The 18,561-nt window shown below is 33.9% G+C and overlaps 1 protein-coding gene across 7 annotated transcripts in view; it reads left to right on the top strand.

Annotated features, from left to right (window-relative positions):
- TSGA10 (testis specific 10) overlaps window positions 1–18,561 on the top strand; it is a 128,629-nt gene that overhangs the window by 9,906 nt on the left and 100,162 nt on the right. For 4 of the 7 annotated variants that reach the window (XM_072741326.1, XM_072741325.1, XM_025992483.2 and 1 more), the window contains exons 3-9: window positions 5,614–5,829; window positions 11,091–11,156; window positions 12,162–12,329; window positions 12,730–12,885; window positions 14,818–14,988; window positions 15,072–15,149; window positions 16,087–16,238. In XM_072741326.1, coding sequence (XP_072597427.1) covers window positions 12,279–12,329; window positions 12,730–12,885; window positions 14,818–14,988; window positions 15,072–15,149; window positions 16,087–16,238 — 608 coding nt within the window. In that variant the 5' untranslated portion in view covers window positions 5,614–5,829; window positions 11,091–11,156; window positions 12,162–12,278. Of the gene's footprint in view, window positions 1–5,032; window positions 5,169–5,613; window positions 5,830–11,090; window positions 11,157–12,161; window positions 12,330–12,729; window positions 12,886–14,817; window positions 14,989–15,071; window positions 15,150–16,086; window positions 16,239–18,561 lie in introns of all 7 variants that reach the window. The other 3 variants (XM_072741329.1, XM_072741324.1, XM_072741328.1) reach the window with 2 other exon arrangements.

The following is an 18,561-nucleotide window of genomic DNA, read 5'->3' on the forward strand; positions in this document are numbered from 1 at the left end:
TATAAGGAACCAAGTGAAAATTTGGAAGCAACGAAGTTGTTCTTCAGTAGATGAATAGATAAGCAAATTGTGTTATATCTGTACAATGGAATATTATTTGTTGGTAAAAAGAAATGAGCTATCAGGCCACAAAAAAGATATAAAGGAAACTTGAAAGCAAATTGCTAGGTGAAAAAAAAAATCTGAGGTTACATACTCTGTGATTCCAACTATATGACCTGGAAAAGGCAAAACAAAGACATTAGTAAGATCACTTATTGCCAGGGATTTGGAGGAAGGAAGGGTGAGCCGAGTGAATGGAGAACAGGTTTTTTAGGGCAATGAAACTATTCTATATTGTGTATGTTACAGTAATGGTAGATACATGTTACTATGCATTTGTCAAAACCCACAGAATCTACCACCCAAAGAGTAAACCCTAATATAAACTCCAGACTTAAATTAATGTGTCAGTGATCATTAATGGTAGCGAATGTACTAAAGTAATACCATTCATAACTTAAGATGGGAAACTGTGTGTTGGGTGGGGAAAAAGGGTATTGGGAACTCTGTACTTCCTGATCAATTTTTTTGTAAACTTAAAACTGCTCTAAAATAAAGTCTAGGGGTGCCTGGTGGCTCAATCAGTTAAGCATCTCCCTTCAGTTCAGACTATAATCCCAGGGTCCTAAGATTGAGCCCCACATCTGGCTCCCTGCTCAGCAGGGAGTCTGCTTCTCCCTCTCCCTGCTCATGTGCACATACATGCTCTCTCTCCCTCAAACAAATAAAATCCTTTTAAAAAAGTCAAATCTATTAAAAATGTATGGGAGAAAATATTTCCAAATCATATATCTGATAAGGGATTAATATTGAGAACATATATAAAGAACTTTACAACTCAGCATTCAAAAAGCAAAACAACCCAATTCAAAAGTGGACAAAGGACTTGAATAGGTATTTTTTCAAAGATACACAAATGGAAAATAAGCACATGAAAAGATGGTCAGCATCATCATCCATTGAGGAAATGCAAATCAAAACCACAATGAGGTATCACTTCGTACCTATTAGGATGTCTGTTATCAAAGTAACAAGTCCAGGTGAGGTGGTCTAGAAACTGGAGCCTTTGTGACTTGCTAGTGGGAGTGTAAAATGGTGTAGCCATGGTGAAATAAAGTTTGTCAGTTCCTGTAAAAGTTAAATATAGAATTACCCTATGATCCAGGTATTCCACTCCTAGATATATCTCCAAAAGATTAAAAATAGGAACTTGATACTGACGTTCTAGCAGCATGATTTTTAATGGCCAAAAAAGGTGGAAGCAACCCAAATGTCCATCAATAGGTGCTTAATAAGATGTGGTGGGTACATATGATGGAATATTATTCAGCCTTAAAAAAAGACTAAAATTCTGATATAAACTACAACATGGATGAGACTTGGAAATATTATCCTAAGTGAAATAGGCCAGGAACAGGGACAAATTTTATGTGATTCTGCTTATATTAGGTACCTAGACTAGGCAAATTCATAGAGAGTTATTGTTTCATGGGTACAGACTTTGGGATGATAAAGTTCTGGAAATGGATGTGGGATGGTTGTACAACATTGTGGATGTAGTGGATGTACTTAATGCCACCAAATCGTGTACTTAAAAATGGTTAGAATGATAAATTGTGTTTCACCACAATGAAAAAAAACTTTAAAAATACAATAACTGAAATTAAAAACTCAGTGTTCTCAAACAACAGGTTGGAAAGAAGAGAGAAATGAATTGGTTAACATGAGAATAGGGAAATAGAAATAATGTAAACTGAAAAAGTATAATAAAATGGGAAGAGTCATTCTCTTTGAGTTCAAAGCTTAATGTATAACTACAGTAGTTAAGACTGTATGATATTACTAGAGGGATAGATATAGGTCGGTGATAGAGAATAGAAAATCCAAAAATAGCCTTCTACAAGTACACCCGAAGGTTATTGACAGAAGTGGAAATGAGTTTGATGCAGGAAAGATAGTCTTTTCAACAAATGGTACTGAAACAATTGGATATCTTTTAGGGAAGAGAAATGAACCTAGACCTAAACCTCACACCTTGGGCAGCCCTGGTGGCTCCGCGGTTTGGCGCCGCCTTCAGCCCGGGGCATGATCCTGGAGACCCTGAATCGAGTCCCACGTCGGGCTCCCTGCATAGAGTCTGCTTCTCCCTCTGCCTCTCTCTCTCTCTCTCTCTGTCTCTCATGAATGAATAAATAAAATCTTAAAAAAAAAAAAGGAAAGAAAATAAACCTCACACCTTATACAAAATTTACAAAAATTAATTCAAAATGGATCATAGGTTTAAAATGTAAAACAGAAAACTATGGAACTTTTATAGGGTAACAGAAAATCTTCAGGACTTTGGGCTTGGTGAAGCGTTGTTAGATGTGACACCAAAAGCATGATTCATAAAAGAAAAATTGATAATTTGGACTTCATTAAAATTTAAATCTTTTGCTTTGTGAAAGACTCTATTAACAGGATGAAAAGAATAAGCTATAAACCTTATTTTTGCCAGAAGAATTATGTGTATCATATGTAGGATATATGAAGAAGTCTTAAAACTCAGTAGTAAAAATCAACAACCCAATTAGAAAATGAACAAAAGACATAAGGAAATATTTCATAGAAGGATATATGTTGATAAGCACATAAAAAGATGTTCATTTTTTCTAAACGTTAGGGAAATATAAATTAAGATCAAGATGAAATAACAATGCACACTTATAAGAACAGTTAAGATTAAAAATAGTGACAATATCCATTGCTGGCAAGGATAAGGAGAAACCACATCACTCATACGTTCATGGTAGGAATGGGAAATGGTGCACCGCTCCAGAAAATAGTTCTTATAAACTAAACATACCATACAACCCAGCAATTGCACTCCCAGGTATTTATTCCAGAGAAATGAAAACTTATGTCCACTCAAAACCCTGTATATGATTGTTCATAGGAGCTTTATTTGTCATAAAGAATGGAAACAGGGCAGCCCCGGTGGCCCAGCGGTTTAGTGCCTGCCTTTGGCCCAGGGCCTGATCCTGGAGACCCGGGATTGAGTCCTGTGTTGGGCTCCCTGCATGGAGACTGCTTCTCCCTCTGCCTGTGTCTCTCATGAATAAATAAATAAAATCTTTAAAAAAAAATAAAGAATGGAAACACCTACAATTTCCCTTAATTGGTGAGTGACTAAACAAACTGGTAATCTGTACCATGGAATGTTAACAACAACAAAAAATGAACTATAGATCTGTGTAACTTGGATAGATCTCGTGGCATTATGCTGAGTGAAAAAGCCAATGTCAGAAGATCACATACCCTGATCTTTATCACGTGATTTTATTTATATAATATTCCTGAGAAGACAAAATTATAGAGATTAGTGGTTGCTAAGAGTTAAGGATGGGGAGGGCAGAGGATGTGACTATAAAAGGGTAATAAGAGTGCAATCTTTGTGGTGATAAAATAATTCTGTATCTTAGTTCTACAGCAGTCTATACATGGGATCACATTGTAACAATGCCAAATCTCTGAGTTTGATATTGTACTATAATTATTTAAGATATAACTATTGGGGAAAGTGGGTTAAGGGCCCAGGGGACCTTTTTGTATACTTTGCAACTTCCTGTGAATCTTCTGGTTATTTCAAAATAAATTTTTTTAAAAGCTATTTTTTGAGGACCTGTCATTTGCCAGAAATTTTACTTGAACTTTTTTTATGTGACTACAACCCTGCAAGTTGTAGGTATTCTGTCTACTTAACAGATGAAGGTCAAGAGGCTTCCATTTATTTTTTCTGAAGTTAGAGGCATCTCTTAGGATCAAGAAAATATGGTAAATTGTCCAGGGTTAAGTAATTGGCGAAGAACTACAACAGAATTTGAACCTATCTGCCTAATTCCAAAGCTTACGTCCTTTCTACCACTTGAAACTGCCTCTTCTAAAGTACTTGTGTTTTGGAATTTTGGAGTTCAGTAGAAGTAGGGCTTGCTTGATGTTAGAAGTGAGGAGAGTGTTTCTTTGTTTTATTTATTCATTTAAAAATAATTTGAGCTTTATATGCTAGATACATAGTAAATGATACAGAAATGAGAGGTGTGGGTCGCCTGGGTGGCTCAGTGGTTGGGCGCCTGCCTTCGGCTCAGGTTGCAATCCCTGAGTGCGGGATCAAGTCCTGTATCAGGCTCCCTCTGGGGAGCCTGCTTCTGCCTCTGCCTGTGTCTTTGCCTCTCTCAGTCTGTGTCTCTCATGAATAAATAAATAAAATATTAAAAAAAAATTAGAGGTATGTTAATACTGAAGTTGGAGACAATCCCTTTAAAGCTTAGAATTTAGTGGAAGGGACAGGGAGTTAAATAATATATGTTATAAAATACCAAGATTAAACTGTGTAAGAGGCTTAATGGGACTACAAAGGGGAGGAGCATTTAGCCTCTCCTGGTACAATGGAAGGTTAGCAAACATTTTTAGTATGCTCTTATTGCTCAGAAATGTGGCACTATAGATGCCATAAATAAAGATAAAAAGACATATAGATAGATAAGTTGAAGTTTATGTTTATCCCACATCCTATAGTTTTAAAAAAGATACAAGTAATAAAAATAACTTAGGTAATAAGAATAGGGGAAGATAAACTTTGTGAAAGCATGGGATAAGAATAGCAGACAGGAGATCATTGCACACAGGTTCTGTGCTAGTTGCTAGAGGTAGGTTACAGATAGGCTTTAAAATTCCCTGAGACCAGGGCAAAAAAGGAAATTTTAGTTAATTCACCACAGGGATGCCTGGGTGGCTCAGCAGTTAAGTGACTGCCTTCAGCTCAGGGCGTGATGCTGGAGTTCCCGGATCAAGTCCCACATCGGGCTCCCTGCAAGGAGCCTGCTTCTCCCTCTGTTTGTGTCTGTGTGTCTCTCATGAATGAATAAACAAAATCTTTAAAAAAAGTAATTTATCATAAGTCCTGACACATAATTATGTTCAATGAGTCTAATATATTTTTTTTCCTTTAAAGGCATTTGGATACCTCCATGATAGAAAAGGCCCCTTTCTTCATCCGTTGATGGTTTGATAGTGGGCTGGGAAGGAAAGCTGTGGTCCTCCAATTTAGTCAGCAAATACTTGATTGATTTGGTATTTAGCTTAGTCAAGTAAGTTACTGATATGTTCAAAAGAACTTTTTTTTAAAGAGTTAACATATTTTGGTAACAATTAGAAATTTAATTCTAAAGAACATCTAATTGATATAAATTATTAAAATTAGTAATTTCAAAACTGGTTTATCTTGTGAAGATATAAATATTTGGCTATTTTTCTAATAGTTTTAGTTGAAAATCACAACTTAATAGTAATTAAGTTTATTATAAATTGTCTTAGAAGATGTAGCTATAAACCTTTAAATTTTCTTTTAATATATTTTTTCAGATAGGTATTACATTCACATGGTGCAAATTTTGGAAAGTGAAAAAATGTATATACTTAGGTTTCCTTTCAAGGAAATAAATCTCCCTTCCTGATTCCAGTTATCTAATTGTTCTCCTCAGAGGAAATCAAGGGAAATATTTTAATATGATTTTTTTTTTCTAATTACAACAGATTGAAGATCTCAAACAGACAAATCATGGCTTGGAAGAATATGTTAGGAAACTCTTGGATAGTAAGGAGGTGGTAAGCAGTCAAGTAGATGATTTAACCAGCCACAATGAGCATCTTTGTAAAGAATTGATTAAAATTGACCAACTAGCAGAGCAACTAGAAAAAGAGAAAAATTTTGTGGTGGATACTGCTGACAAAGAACTTGAAGAAGCAAAGGTATTACATATTCCACTAATAGGAATTTTTATTGTTGTAACTGACATAGAGCATTATATTAGCTCGAGGTGTACAACATGATTATTTCTATATATTGTGAAATGATCACTGCAGTAATTCTAGTTAGCATTGGACTACTGATCAGGATTTTAATTCTACTTTAAACATCATGTAAGTGCAAAGGAAAAAGTGACATTCTCGTATCATTTCAGTTTTTGAGGTTTGACATTACATTTAAATGTCTACCTAAGGATTAAAATATATTGTACTGCACATTTTATTTCTTTTAAAAGTTTTTGCTCAAAAAATTTCTTAAGTAAGATGTAGTCATGGTAAAAATTTCAGGCAATAGGAATGTTCTGTAGATGTGGTATATATGTATACAATGGAATATGTTTGATTGCTCAACCATCGAACAGAATGAAATCTAGCCATTTACAAGGACGTGGATAGGGCTCAGAAATGTGGCATTGTGTATTATGCTAAGCAAAATAAGTCAGAGACATATACCATATGATTTCACTAATACATGGAATTTAGGAAATAAAACAAATGAACATATGGGAAGGGTGGGGGGAAAGTAAACCATAAGACGTTCTTAACAATAGAGAATAAACAGGGTTGTTGAGAGATGTGGGTGGGGCATAGGCTAAACGGGTGATGGATGTCAAGGAGGGCACTTGTTATGATGAGCCCTGGGTGTTACATGTGAGTGATGAATCACTAAATTCTAATCCTGAAACCAATAATACACTATATATTAGTTAGCTAACTAGAATTTAATAAAAATTTGGAAGAAAAACAGGAATGTTCTGTATATAGGACATATCTCTCCCTTCCTAATTCTCTCTCTTGCATAGATACCTACCAACAGATAGATAATACATACATTTCCATCCTTTTTTTCTATTTTCACAACACACAGTTTATTTCACATTATATTTTTTATTTAAAAATTTTTTTTTAGATATTATGTATTTATTCATGAAAGAGAGAGAGAGAGGCAGAGACATAGGCAGAGGGAGAAGCAGACTCCCTACAGGGATCCCAATGCAGGACTTCATCCTTGGACCCTGGGATCATACCCTGAGCCAAAGGCAGATGCTCAACCACTGAGCCACCCAGGCATCCCTATTTCACACTTTAAAAGGTTTTTTTTTTTTTTTAAAGGTTTTTTAATCAAAGTTTTACGTTTCTGTGTATTAAAATGTGTTAGTCTCCACTGCCTCTGAGTTTTATTTCTTTTTTTTTATTTTTTTTTATTTATTTATGATAGTCACACACAGAGAGAGAGAGAGGCAGAGGGAGAAGCAGGCTCCATGCACCAGGAGCCCGACGTGGGACTCGATCCCGGGTCTCCAGGATCGCGCCCCGGGCCAAAGGCAGGCGCCTAACCGCTGCGCTACCCAGGGATCCCTGAGTTTTATTTCTTTGAGGTTCTCCCCCTTTTAAAAAATCTGAATAGACTTTAATTTTAGAGCAGTTTTGGCAACATTTTAGCAAAATTAAGCAGTAGGTAAAGAGATTTCCCATTTGCCTCCTGTCCCTGAATATGGACAGCCTTCCTATTAACAAAGTTACAGACCATCACATCCTGTTCACTAGAAGTGAGTACTAAGTCTGTACCACACTTAAGGGGAAGGAAATTAAACTCCATCTTTTGAAGTAAGGGATATCAAATCTTATGGACATATTTTATAACCACCAGAATTATATACCTTCTATTATCTGCTCATCGTAATTTTTTTTATCATGTATATCTTACTAATACAGTATTTCTCAGCTAACTGAACATAAATTTTTGAAAGAAACAGAATTGCTATTTGGCCATTACTAGTTTCTTCATACAATTTATATTTTGAGTAATATAAGGGCTATTATTGGACTGGATCTTTGGTAATTCTTGTCGTTACTGTTACATTTACGTATGATTCATCAATCAAAATATTTCAAAATTTAGCATGTGGAAGATGAAGTGTAAAGGCTATTTAAGTTTTTCATCCTCTCCCACCCCATGCTTATCCCTTTGTCTCCCTTGCTTTATTTTTTCTGTAGCACTTTCCAACTACTGCCTCCTTACTATTTTTTGGAATTTAGCAGAAATTCCTTTGCTTTAGAACATTTGCTATAGCTATATCTTCTGCCTGGAATGTTCTTCCAGATTTTTATATGGTTGACCCCTTTCTCTGTGCCCACAGGTCTCCTTTTAATGAGGACTTATCTGATAACCCTATTTGAAATTCCAGTCTGTTCCTTCATAAACACTTCCAATATCTTAACTCTGTTCTTTTTCCCCCCAATGTACTATAGAATTTGTTAGGTTTTTATTTTTTTAAGATTTTATTTATTGATTCATGAGAGACAGAAAGAGAGCAGAGACATAGGCAGTGGGAAGAGAAGGAGGCTTCATGCCCGATGTGGGACTTGATCCTGGACTCCGAGATCTTGCCCTGAGCTGAAGGGAAGATGCTCAACCACTGAACTACCCAGGCATCCCTGTTAGCTTTATTTTTTACTGTCTGCCCAGCTGGAATGTAAGGTCCCCAAAGGCAGAGATATTTGGTGTTGTTTTTTTTTTTTTTCACTTTTTTATCTCAGTTGCCTAGAACAGATGTGAATGTTCATTATGTATTTTTTTGAATAATGTAGTAACTGTCAGATATATATTTTACCTATTTTATTTTTCTCTTTTCAACTAGAATGTAAATTCTACGAGGTCAGAGGTTTTCTTTTTTTTTTTTTTAAATTTAAATTCATTTAGTTAACATCTATTACTGGTTTCAGAGGTAGAGGTCAGTGATTCATCAGTTTTATATAACACCCAGTGCTTGTTACATCGCATGCCCTCCTTAATGCCCATCACCCTGTTATCCCATCCCCCTACCCCCGTCCCCTCCAGCAACCCTCAGTTTGTTTCCTATGGATAAGAGGGTTAAGAGTCTCTTACAGTTTTTCTCCCTTTCTGATTACATCTTGTTTTATTTTTCCCTCCCTTCCATTATGCTCCTCTGTTTTGTTTCTTAAATTCCACACAAGTGAAATCAAAAGACAGTTGTCTTTCTGATTGACTTATTTCGCTTAGCATAATATCCTCTAGTTCTATCCATGTTGTTGGAAATGGCAAGATTTCATTTTTTGATGGCTTAGTAGTACTCCATTGTGTGTGTATATATGTATACACACACACATTACATCTTTATCCATTCATCTGGACATCTGAGCTCTTTCCGTAGTTTGACTGTTGTGGACATTGCTGCTATAAACATTGGGGTGCAGATGGAGGGCATAGGTTTTTTGTCTGTTTTATTCCCTGCTATCCCCAGCACAATGTCAGGCACACAGTAGGTTCTCATTAATCATTTGTCAAATAAATGAAAACACTGAGTTAGCATCTTTTTATTTGGACCAGTTGTAATTTTGTTTTTCAGAATGAAATTAGCAATGTTTTTTATGTCTGCAAAAGTAATATATGTTTATTTTAAAAATTTCCATGTGGAAGCGTGAAATGAAGAAAATAACATTTATTGTAATCACATCTTGCTATAATTAGGCATAATCTTATCTTCCTCAGTTTACATATTACTGCTTATGTTCCATCTGTATCTAGGATATGTGTGTATAAATTTATTTTTCATAGCAATGTGTCAGATAAAATTTTTGACAGTGTGAGTTTTTATACTATGGGCATCTCTATACATAACTTAATATAGATCCATTTCTTTTTGATGTCTACATAATAGTATAAATTAAAGCATTGAAAATTGTCTGTTGGAAACTGCATTAGCTTTTCCAAAGTGTACATAGGTTTTGTTTCATACCATTAACCCTTAATATTTTATAAACTACAAAAAAATATGACTGCCAGAGAAATCTTAAAAAAGAACTTGGGTCTAAAGAACAAATGAGCAATAATTCCAGAAAAGTCAAATTTAAAATATATCAGGAAACAGTTTAGAATAATGAGGGGAAGGTTTATGAATTAAGAAATAAATTTATTAAACTAATATGCCAACTTATAGATTATATCAAATAGATCTTTGTGTAAAAATATAGTTACTGTCCTCTAGAAATATGCAATCTAGTCATATACTAGATATATGATTATGACTACAGGTAGCTATATTATAAGACTGGGTATGTTTGATTTCCTAAAACTGATACAAAAAATATTTTATGAATTTGGTTGATCTAGAGTTCAGAGGAGAAAGCAAACACTTCTGACTTTGGTGATTGAGGAAAACTTTTATCCTATCCATTCTTTTATCTCTTCCCTATTATCATCTTTAGAATTATAATTAGTATTAACATTTTGTTGCAGTTTGTAGGGAGTAATTTGGTAAAATATAACCAATTACTATTTGGTAATAAACATGGGTTAATTGAAAGGAAATGCTGTATTTCATCCTATGTTCTTTTACCACCCAAAGGTAGGTGAACAGAAAGAATAGATTATCTTTTCTTTTGTAAATTATCCACCACATGTTTTTATTTTTAAGTGACTTCCTTTTTTAAGTTTTTATTTTATTTATTTTTCCTCACTTGGGTGTACTCTTTAATCCCCATCCCATCTTTTACCTATCCCACCCACACCCCACTCTGATAACTCTCAGTTTGTTCTCTGTGGTTAAGAGGCTGTTTCTTGGTTTGTCACTCTCTCTTTTTTTCCTTTGCTCGTTTGTTTTGTTTCTCAAATTCCACCTATGAGTGAAATCACATGGTATTTGTCTTTCTCTGACTTATTTCCCTTAGCATTAGCTTTCTAGCTTCATCTATGTTGCAAATGGCAAGATTTCATTCCTTTTATGACTGAATAATATTCTATTTTGTGTGTGTGTGTATACAACCACATATATATCTATTCATTTTTCAATGGCCACTTTGGCTGTTTCCATAATTTGGCTATTGTAAATAATACTGCAATAGATATAGGGATGCATATATCCCTTTGAATTAGTGTTTTTGTATTTTTTGGGTAAATACCCAATAGTGCAATTATTGGATTGTAAGGTAGTTACAGTTTTAATTTTTGGGGAACCTTCTTATTGTTTTTCAGTTTCTGCACTAGTTTGCATTCCCAACGGTGCATGAAGTTTCCTTTTGCTTCACATCCTTGCCAATACCTGTTGTTTCAAGTGGCTTCCTTCTTTGATGTTCTCTTTTTAGTTCAATTTGTTTAAATATTTTTAATCTAAATAACAATTTTCTAAATAACAATTTAAGTATTTTTAATCTAAATGACAATTTTCAAACTTATTTTTCAGATTGAACTCATTTGCCAGCAAAATAATATAATAGTATTGGAAGATACAATTAAAAGGCTTAGATCTGTAAGTATGTTTTTCATAAATGTAGGTTGAGGAATCATTTTTATTCTGTTAGACTACAAAAAAATGATGTATGTGTTTTAGCTCTCATGCATTTTGTGAACAATGAAAAACGTTTTCTAAAATCAGCACTCTGGTGTACAAGGGCACTTCCTATCTGTAAGAGCCTTGCCGTTCTTGCTCTATTTCATCGTTACACCTTTCTTTCCTAGAGGTGGAAAGAACTTTTGGTTGGTTCTATTGGTGTCCTTAGCTACTACTTGATTGAATGATGACTGTGAATAAGTTAATTCTGAAAATATAAGATGCATTTGTTTACACATTAACTTTTATTCCTCCTAGTAATCAATATTAAGTCAGATGTTGTATGTTAATTCCGAATAATGTGTTTTTTGTTTTTGTTTTATCTAACAATGTAAAAATGAAAAAGTTCTCTGTTCAGATAATTTAATGCTATCATTTAAAATATTTGGAACACCCTCTCTGAAAGCATATCTGTAATTTTCTCCCAATAAAGTATTGGTAAAATAAAGATTGTAAAAGAAAAAATGCTTCTGAGGTGAATGAGAATGTACTTGAAAGTATATACAAGTATAGAATATCCAGCATTCATTTAATTTATTCATTTGTTGAACAATTATTGAATAAAACTTAGATGCAATGAAAGAAGTTTTAATATTAGCATTCTTGTTTTCTAAGTAAATTTATTCAATTTCTAGGACTTGTAACTAGATCTGTGGACATTTCTGGCCTCTCTGAAATTTCTTTACCATTTTTTCTTAAAATTATTGAGTAAATTTGAGGTGCTTTCAGTTAAATAAAAATATAGTACATTCAGAAATGCTAGAAAAAGAAGACATCTAGCTGCTTTCTAAGGAGTATAGATGAATTATTTTTATAATACCAAATTTATTATTTTTTAAGGACCCTGTTTATTCAATTTTCATTTAGAAGATGATACTGTGGTTTAACGTGAAATAATGACCCAATTTTTTCCTTCTTGGCAAGATAATTTTAGAGACTGAAAAAGCACAAAATAAATCTCCTTCCAGACTTGATTCCTTTGTCAAGACTTTAGAAGCAGACAGAGATTACTACAAGAGTGAAGCTCAAAATTTGAGAAAGATGATCAGAAGTAGATCTAAAAGTCCAAGACGCCCATCTCCATCTTCCCGGGTAGGTTTTGGAAACTTACAAATATTTTGGAGTTTGTTCCTTAAACACAAACTTTTGTTCTTTGATTTACGTAATGTGTAAATAATTCATTTTGATTTGGCATGAATTAGTATATCCAAGAATTGGGGAAACAGATCTCTTTGATGGCACAGTGGTCCATTGAATTTGATTCTTTATCACTAGTATTGGTAGTGGTTGGGGGGTAATCAGATAAATGTGGACCAATTTGGGATGAAACTTTTTAAAAGAGAAGTGATTTTTTTAACTTTTTTTTTCATCATTTCCTTTCATTATATAGTCATGTTTGCTTGAGTAGAGATTGTGTACTGCTATTAGTAGCACTGATTTTTAGAACCACATGTCAAAGAAGAATTTCAAATTTCTTATGTAATAACTGTAGGGTACAAACTGTGATGTCGAGCTTTTGAAGACAACAAGAGACCGTGAAGAACTTAAATGCATGCTGGAAAAATATGAGCGTCATTTGGCAGAAATTCAGGGTAATGTCAAGGTTCTTACATCTGAAAGAGACAAGACCTTTCTTCTTTATGAACAGGTAAACTTATTTATAAATGAAATATCTAATTAATAATAATTAATTCCAGAGATAAATAATTTTTTAAGTTCTCTAAGAATGCTTAAATCTCCCAATCAGGGCAGCCTGGGTGGCTCAGCGGTTTAGCGCCACCTTTGGCTCAGGTTGTGATCCTGGAGTCCCAGGATCGAGTCCCGCGTTGGGCTCGCTGCTTGGAGCCTGCTTCTCCCTCTGCCTGTGTCTCTGCTTTTCTCGCTCTCTCATGAGTAAATAAATAAAATCTTTTAAAAAATAAATAAATAAATCTCCCAATCAAATTAACATAACATTTGGGAATTACTTTATTCTTAAGATATTCTTAATGAAACCTATCTTCTTAGAGGTGAGTTTATGGCCTTCAGAGGAGATGAGGTCTCAGAATGAGAAAGCTATAAAGGAATGGAGAAGTCAAGATGTAGTGTTGGGATTTTTTTTTTTTCGATTGGCAGAGGAACCTTTAAAAGAGATAAAGAAGATCAGAAACTAAGGTAGAACAATATTAAGCCCAAGGAAGGAAAGAATCTAAAACCTGGTGTTGGAGACAATGTCAAATGTTACCAAATACCAAAAATGGGAACTGAGAAAAGGCTATATAGTGAGGTCATTTTTTGAAATTCTGCAAAAATGTAGGTATAGGAATCAGGCAGTTTACATTCGGGTGGGAGGGTAGGTGTGAGGAGCAGGCAATGGGTACAAACCATGGTGCTTAAAGAAAAAATTATGTCAAATGCAAAAGAGATATGGGATTGTAAATGGGGCAACAAGGTCAAATGACATTTTTCAAGATAGAGGAGGCATGTATTAGTAGAAAGCAGGGAAGAAAGAGCCAGTGGAGAGGGAGCTATTCAGAGTGAGAGGAAATAATTATACAGTTGAGTCTTGAACAAAGTGGGACTATGGGTGCCAACCCTCTTGCTCAGTTGGAAAATCTATGGATAACTTTCAACTCCCCCCCCCCCCAAAAAAAAAAACTTTTGACTCCCCAGAATTTAATTGTAACTAGTCCATTGACCAGAAACTTTAGCAATAATGTAGTCAATTAACATCTTTCTTATATAGGTATTATACACTTCTCTTCCAATAAAATAAGCTAGAGGACATGTTAGTAAAAAAATCATAAGGAGGAGAAAATACATTTATAGTAATATATTGTATTTATTGAAGACATCTATGTATAAGTGGATCTTATATAAGTTCAAACTCATGTTGTTCAAGGATCAACTGTAATTGAGTCAGGAGTATCCTAGAAGACATTTCAGGAGATGAGGTCCAGGATTCTGGTAAAGGCTTTGCTATGGAAATTGAGAGGTAATATATCTTCCTCTGAGACTTGGAGACCAGCTGAATAGTTAGTGATCAAAATCAAGAGAAAGAAAGATTAGGGACTTTAAAATAGCACAGTAGCATATGAAATCATCTGTAGGTGTCCAGTAGGTTTGGGACTTGAGGGTGGTTTGAACAAGTATGAGAGAGTATATTGGGTTGTCAGTAAGGATTGATAGGCCTTCTGTCAGAGTAAAAGTAGCCAGGACACGGAAATGGCATATATATTTATGTAGAGAAGGATGGGAACAGTATAATATTTATTAAAATAGAATTTTGTTGAACCCAAATTTATATAACAAAATGGGTGGAGTGTATTACATGCATATTTCTTAGTAAGACATTCTCTCTTGCATTGATTGCCTCCAAATTTTAAAAAATTTTTAGCAAAGATATAATAGATCAAACTTTTATTTTTTACACATTCACTTGCATTTTTGGATATCATTTGCATTTATTTATAGAAGCTCACTTAAAAATGTTGCATGCATTTATATATATGGGTTGTATTTAATTGGCTGGATATAAGATAGCTGTATTTATGTCTGTTCTAAAGTTTATTAAATAGAAGTCTATATATTTAAATAATAGGCACAAGAAGAAATTGCCCGACTTCGACGAGAAATGATGAAAAACTGTAAATCTCCTAAATCAACAACAGCACATGCCATCCTCCGGCGGGTGGAGACTGAAAGAGATGTGGCCTTCACTGATTTACGAAGAATGACCACAGAACGAGATAGCCTGAGGGAAAGGCTAAAGGTTTGGGTAAATTTTATCTGTATGACCATTTCTGAAACACAATAGAGTGACATTGAAAACATTTTTTTTTTTTTTTTAAACAGATTGCCCAAGAGACAGCATTTAATGAGAAGGCCCATTTGGAACAAAGGATAGAAGAGCTGGAGTGTACAGTTCATAACGTAAAGAAAAATCACTTTTGTGCTTTCGGCTATAAACTGTCAGTAGCTTCCCCCTTTCCCTTGTTTTCCATGTTCAGAGAAGCTCTTTTATTTTTCTAAGATAGTGTTAATAATCCTAAAATATTTAAGATGGTGTGCATGGTATAAATTATCACTTTTTCATTATTTATTTCCTTCCAAAAAAATATAAGTAAAGTCTTTTTTTCTGTTGGGTTGCAAGTGTGTTCTTTTAAAAAAACCCATTAGGGATACATCTGTAGGATTTTAGCAACTTTCTCATCTCTCTATTTTATTAAAGATAGCATTGTCAGATACAGAGAAACTGGTTTATTCTATCTAAAGGGTAGCTAAAGTAGAAGAAAGTATTATGAAATGAAAATTAATGAGAAGAATGTATTTAAGCTGAATTTAAAAGTGAAGCATCACTTTTTACTAATCAAGAATTTTAGATGCTATGAATATGTATTTTAGATGTTATGACTATATAAACAAAATTAGGGGAATTTGACTTTCTATTACCAAATTTAATTGAATATATTTATAAATTCATCTGTATTACATTATAATGAGAAAAAAAGCATTACTCAGGAGAGAGAAACATTTTTTTCATAATTCTTTTTTATATGTATAATTTGTTAATGTTTAACAACAAATAAATCCTTTTGCAAATAAGTTACATATGCTGCAGTCAAAATGAACCAGATTGAAAAATGTAGATGCATATACTGTGATAGGCTTTATGCATAGGTTGTGCAGTGGCTTGTTCTTGTTCGTCTTCCACAGTACTTTGTCCATACAGCCTCCCACAACATTCAAGTCTAATCTGATCATCTCTTAGTGTAAATCTCGTCATATGCCACAGTTTGCACAAAGAAAGGATGTCTCTTAGGAAGATTTTGTTAGTGGTGGCAATAACCTTGTCATTCTACTTGTGTAGCTTGATGATGAACGTATGGAGCAAATGTCAAATATGACTTTGATGAAGGAAACCATAACTACTGTGGAAAAAGAAATGAAATCACTAGCAAGAAAGGCAATGGACACTGAAAGTGAACTTGGCAGACAAAAGGCAGAGAATAATTCTTTGAGGTAAACTAAATTACCTTTAAACAACTAGTTTACTATAACTACTAGATCTGCTTTTTGTATTTTATAATGATAATATTTGTTGACTTTAATTTCTTAGAGGGTTATTATGAAGCATTTGTAGAAATCTCAGCACACATTAAATGATTTCCCCAAATTCCCTTATGGACTGGTAATGTCATACTTTTTCTTTTTTTTAACGATTTTATTTATTTATTCATGAGAGACACACACAGAGAGAGAAGCAGAGACATAAGCAGAGGGAGAAGCAGGCTCCATCCAGGGAGCCTGATGTGGGACTCTAACCAGGCATTCTGGGATCACGCTTTGAGCCAAAGGCAGACACTCAACCATTGAGCCACCCAGGCGTCCCTAGTAGTGCCATAGTTAACTAGGAATTAAACTTCTGGTAACCTTCATCTTACATTTGCAGAAAGCCTAATGTTTAACTGAAGTAGCTTTTACAAAGTCTGTCTGGGTACCAAGCATATTTCACTTTGGCGTTTGAACACGTAGGACTGTAAAATGGAACCTCTGTTAATTGAATGCCAAGTTGGTACTTAACCCTTCCTACATACTGGTATGGTAGTCAGAGAAATTCCAAATAAAGCAACCTACAGGCAATAAGTATAGGGGAATAAGTTTTTGAAGACCTCCATGTTAGCAGTTTTAGTGTCTGTTGAGGGGAAAGATAGCATTCTACATATTCAGTTATGTTGAATTGCAGTGTATCTGAACATTTGAAAAATAGTAGTTCATATGAGTGTGAAATATATTATTAAGTCTACAGGTAATACTTGGTTCATATGCTCATATGAACTCCCATAGTCCTCTCTTTGATCTTTCAAGGGTCTGTGATACATATGTTGGAATAACTTGTTAGGACAGATAATCACTCAAATATTTTTCCTTCATTTAGTTTTAAATTTCCTGTTTAAAAGGATAATTAAGCTCAGGTAAAATAAAAATAATAATAAAATGCCACAAAAACAACAACAAAGAAAACCCTGGAGAATAGAAAAAAGTGAAGATAATTTAAATCATCCATGATTCCCTAACTCACTGAAAACTATTATTAATATAGATCTCTTTCTAACCAGGAATATTTCTGTCCATGTTACATGAGCTTTCTATGTAATTGACGTCTTTCTATATTAGCTTACATATTTGGCCAGCCTCAGTTAATTGTATATCATAAGCATTGCCAGTGTTATTAGAAGTTCCTTGAAAGCATTTTAGTAGTTTATTAAAATATTCTATCAGATAGTTATATGATACTTGGAAGGTTTTTGCATATATTTGTTTTCTTTTAACAGTATTATTAGAGTCTAATTGACATACATTCAGTAAACTGCACATGTTTAAAGTGTTCAGTTTGGTAAGTATGTGTATATACCTGTAAAACTGTTGGCACAATTATAGTGGCCCTATCCATCATTCCTGAAAGTTTCTTCATTTCTCTCTGTAACCTCTCACCTATCCTGCCAATCCCTAAACAACCACTGATTTGCCTTCTGTCCTGGAGATTTGTTTGGATTTTCTAAAATGTTATATAAATGAAATCATGTATACTATATTTTCTCTCGGCATAATTATTTTGAAATTTATCCATATACTATCATCAATAGTTTATTCTTTTCTATTGCTGAAGTATTCCATTTTATGAATATATGGACATTTCAGTTGTTTCCAGTTTGGAGCTGTAACAAATAAAACATTCTTGTGTCTTCTTACGTGAATCTTTGTTTGGACATAGCTTTTATTTTTCTTGGATGAAGTACATAAGAGTACAGTAACTGAATCATGTGATGGATAAATGTTTAACTTTTGAAGAATATATTAAACTATTTTCCAAGGTGGCTGTACTATTTTATTTTACATTTACACCAGTAGTGTATGAGTATTGCAGGTGTTCTGTAGCCTCATCTCAACACTTGGTATGCCTTATCTTTTAATCTTAACCATTATAATAGGTATGTATTATGGTTTTAATTTGCCTTCCCTAATGACTAATGATTTTGAGCATCTGTGCATGTGGTTATGTACCATACATTTATCTTCTGTAGTGTCAATTCAAATCTTTTGCACACTTCTATTGAATTGTTTATATTGTTATCAAATTGTAAAAGTCCTTTCTATACTCTAAGTCCTATGTCAGGTATATTTTGCAGGTTTTCCCCACTATGTGGCTTACCTTTTTATTAAGTGTGTTTTAAAAAGCAAATGCTTTCCATTTTGATTAAGTGAAATTTATTGATTTTTTAAAAAAAAATTATATTCAGCTTTTTGTATTCTTTTAAAGAAATTGTTGTCAAGCATAAGGTCA

This window comes from Vulpes vulpes, chromosome 16 (genome assembly GCF_048418805.1).
Source record: "Vulpes vulpes isolate BD-2025 chromosome 16, VulVul3, whole genome shotgun sequence".
Lineage (NCBI taxonomy): Eukaryota > Metazoa > Chordata > Mammalia > Carnivora > Canidae > Vulpes > Vulpes vulpes.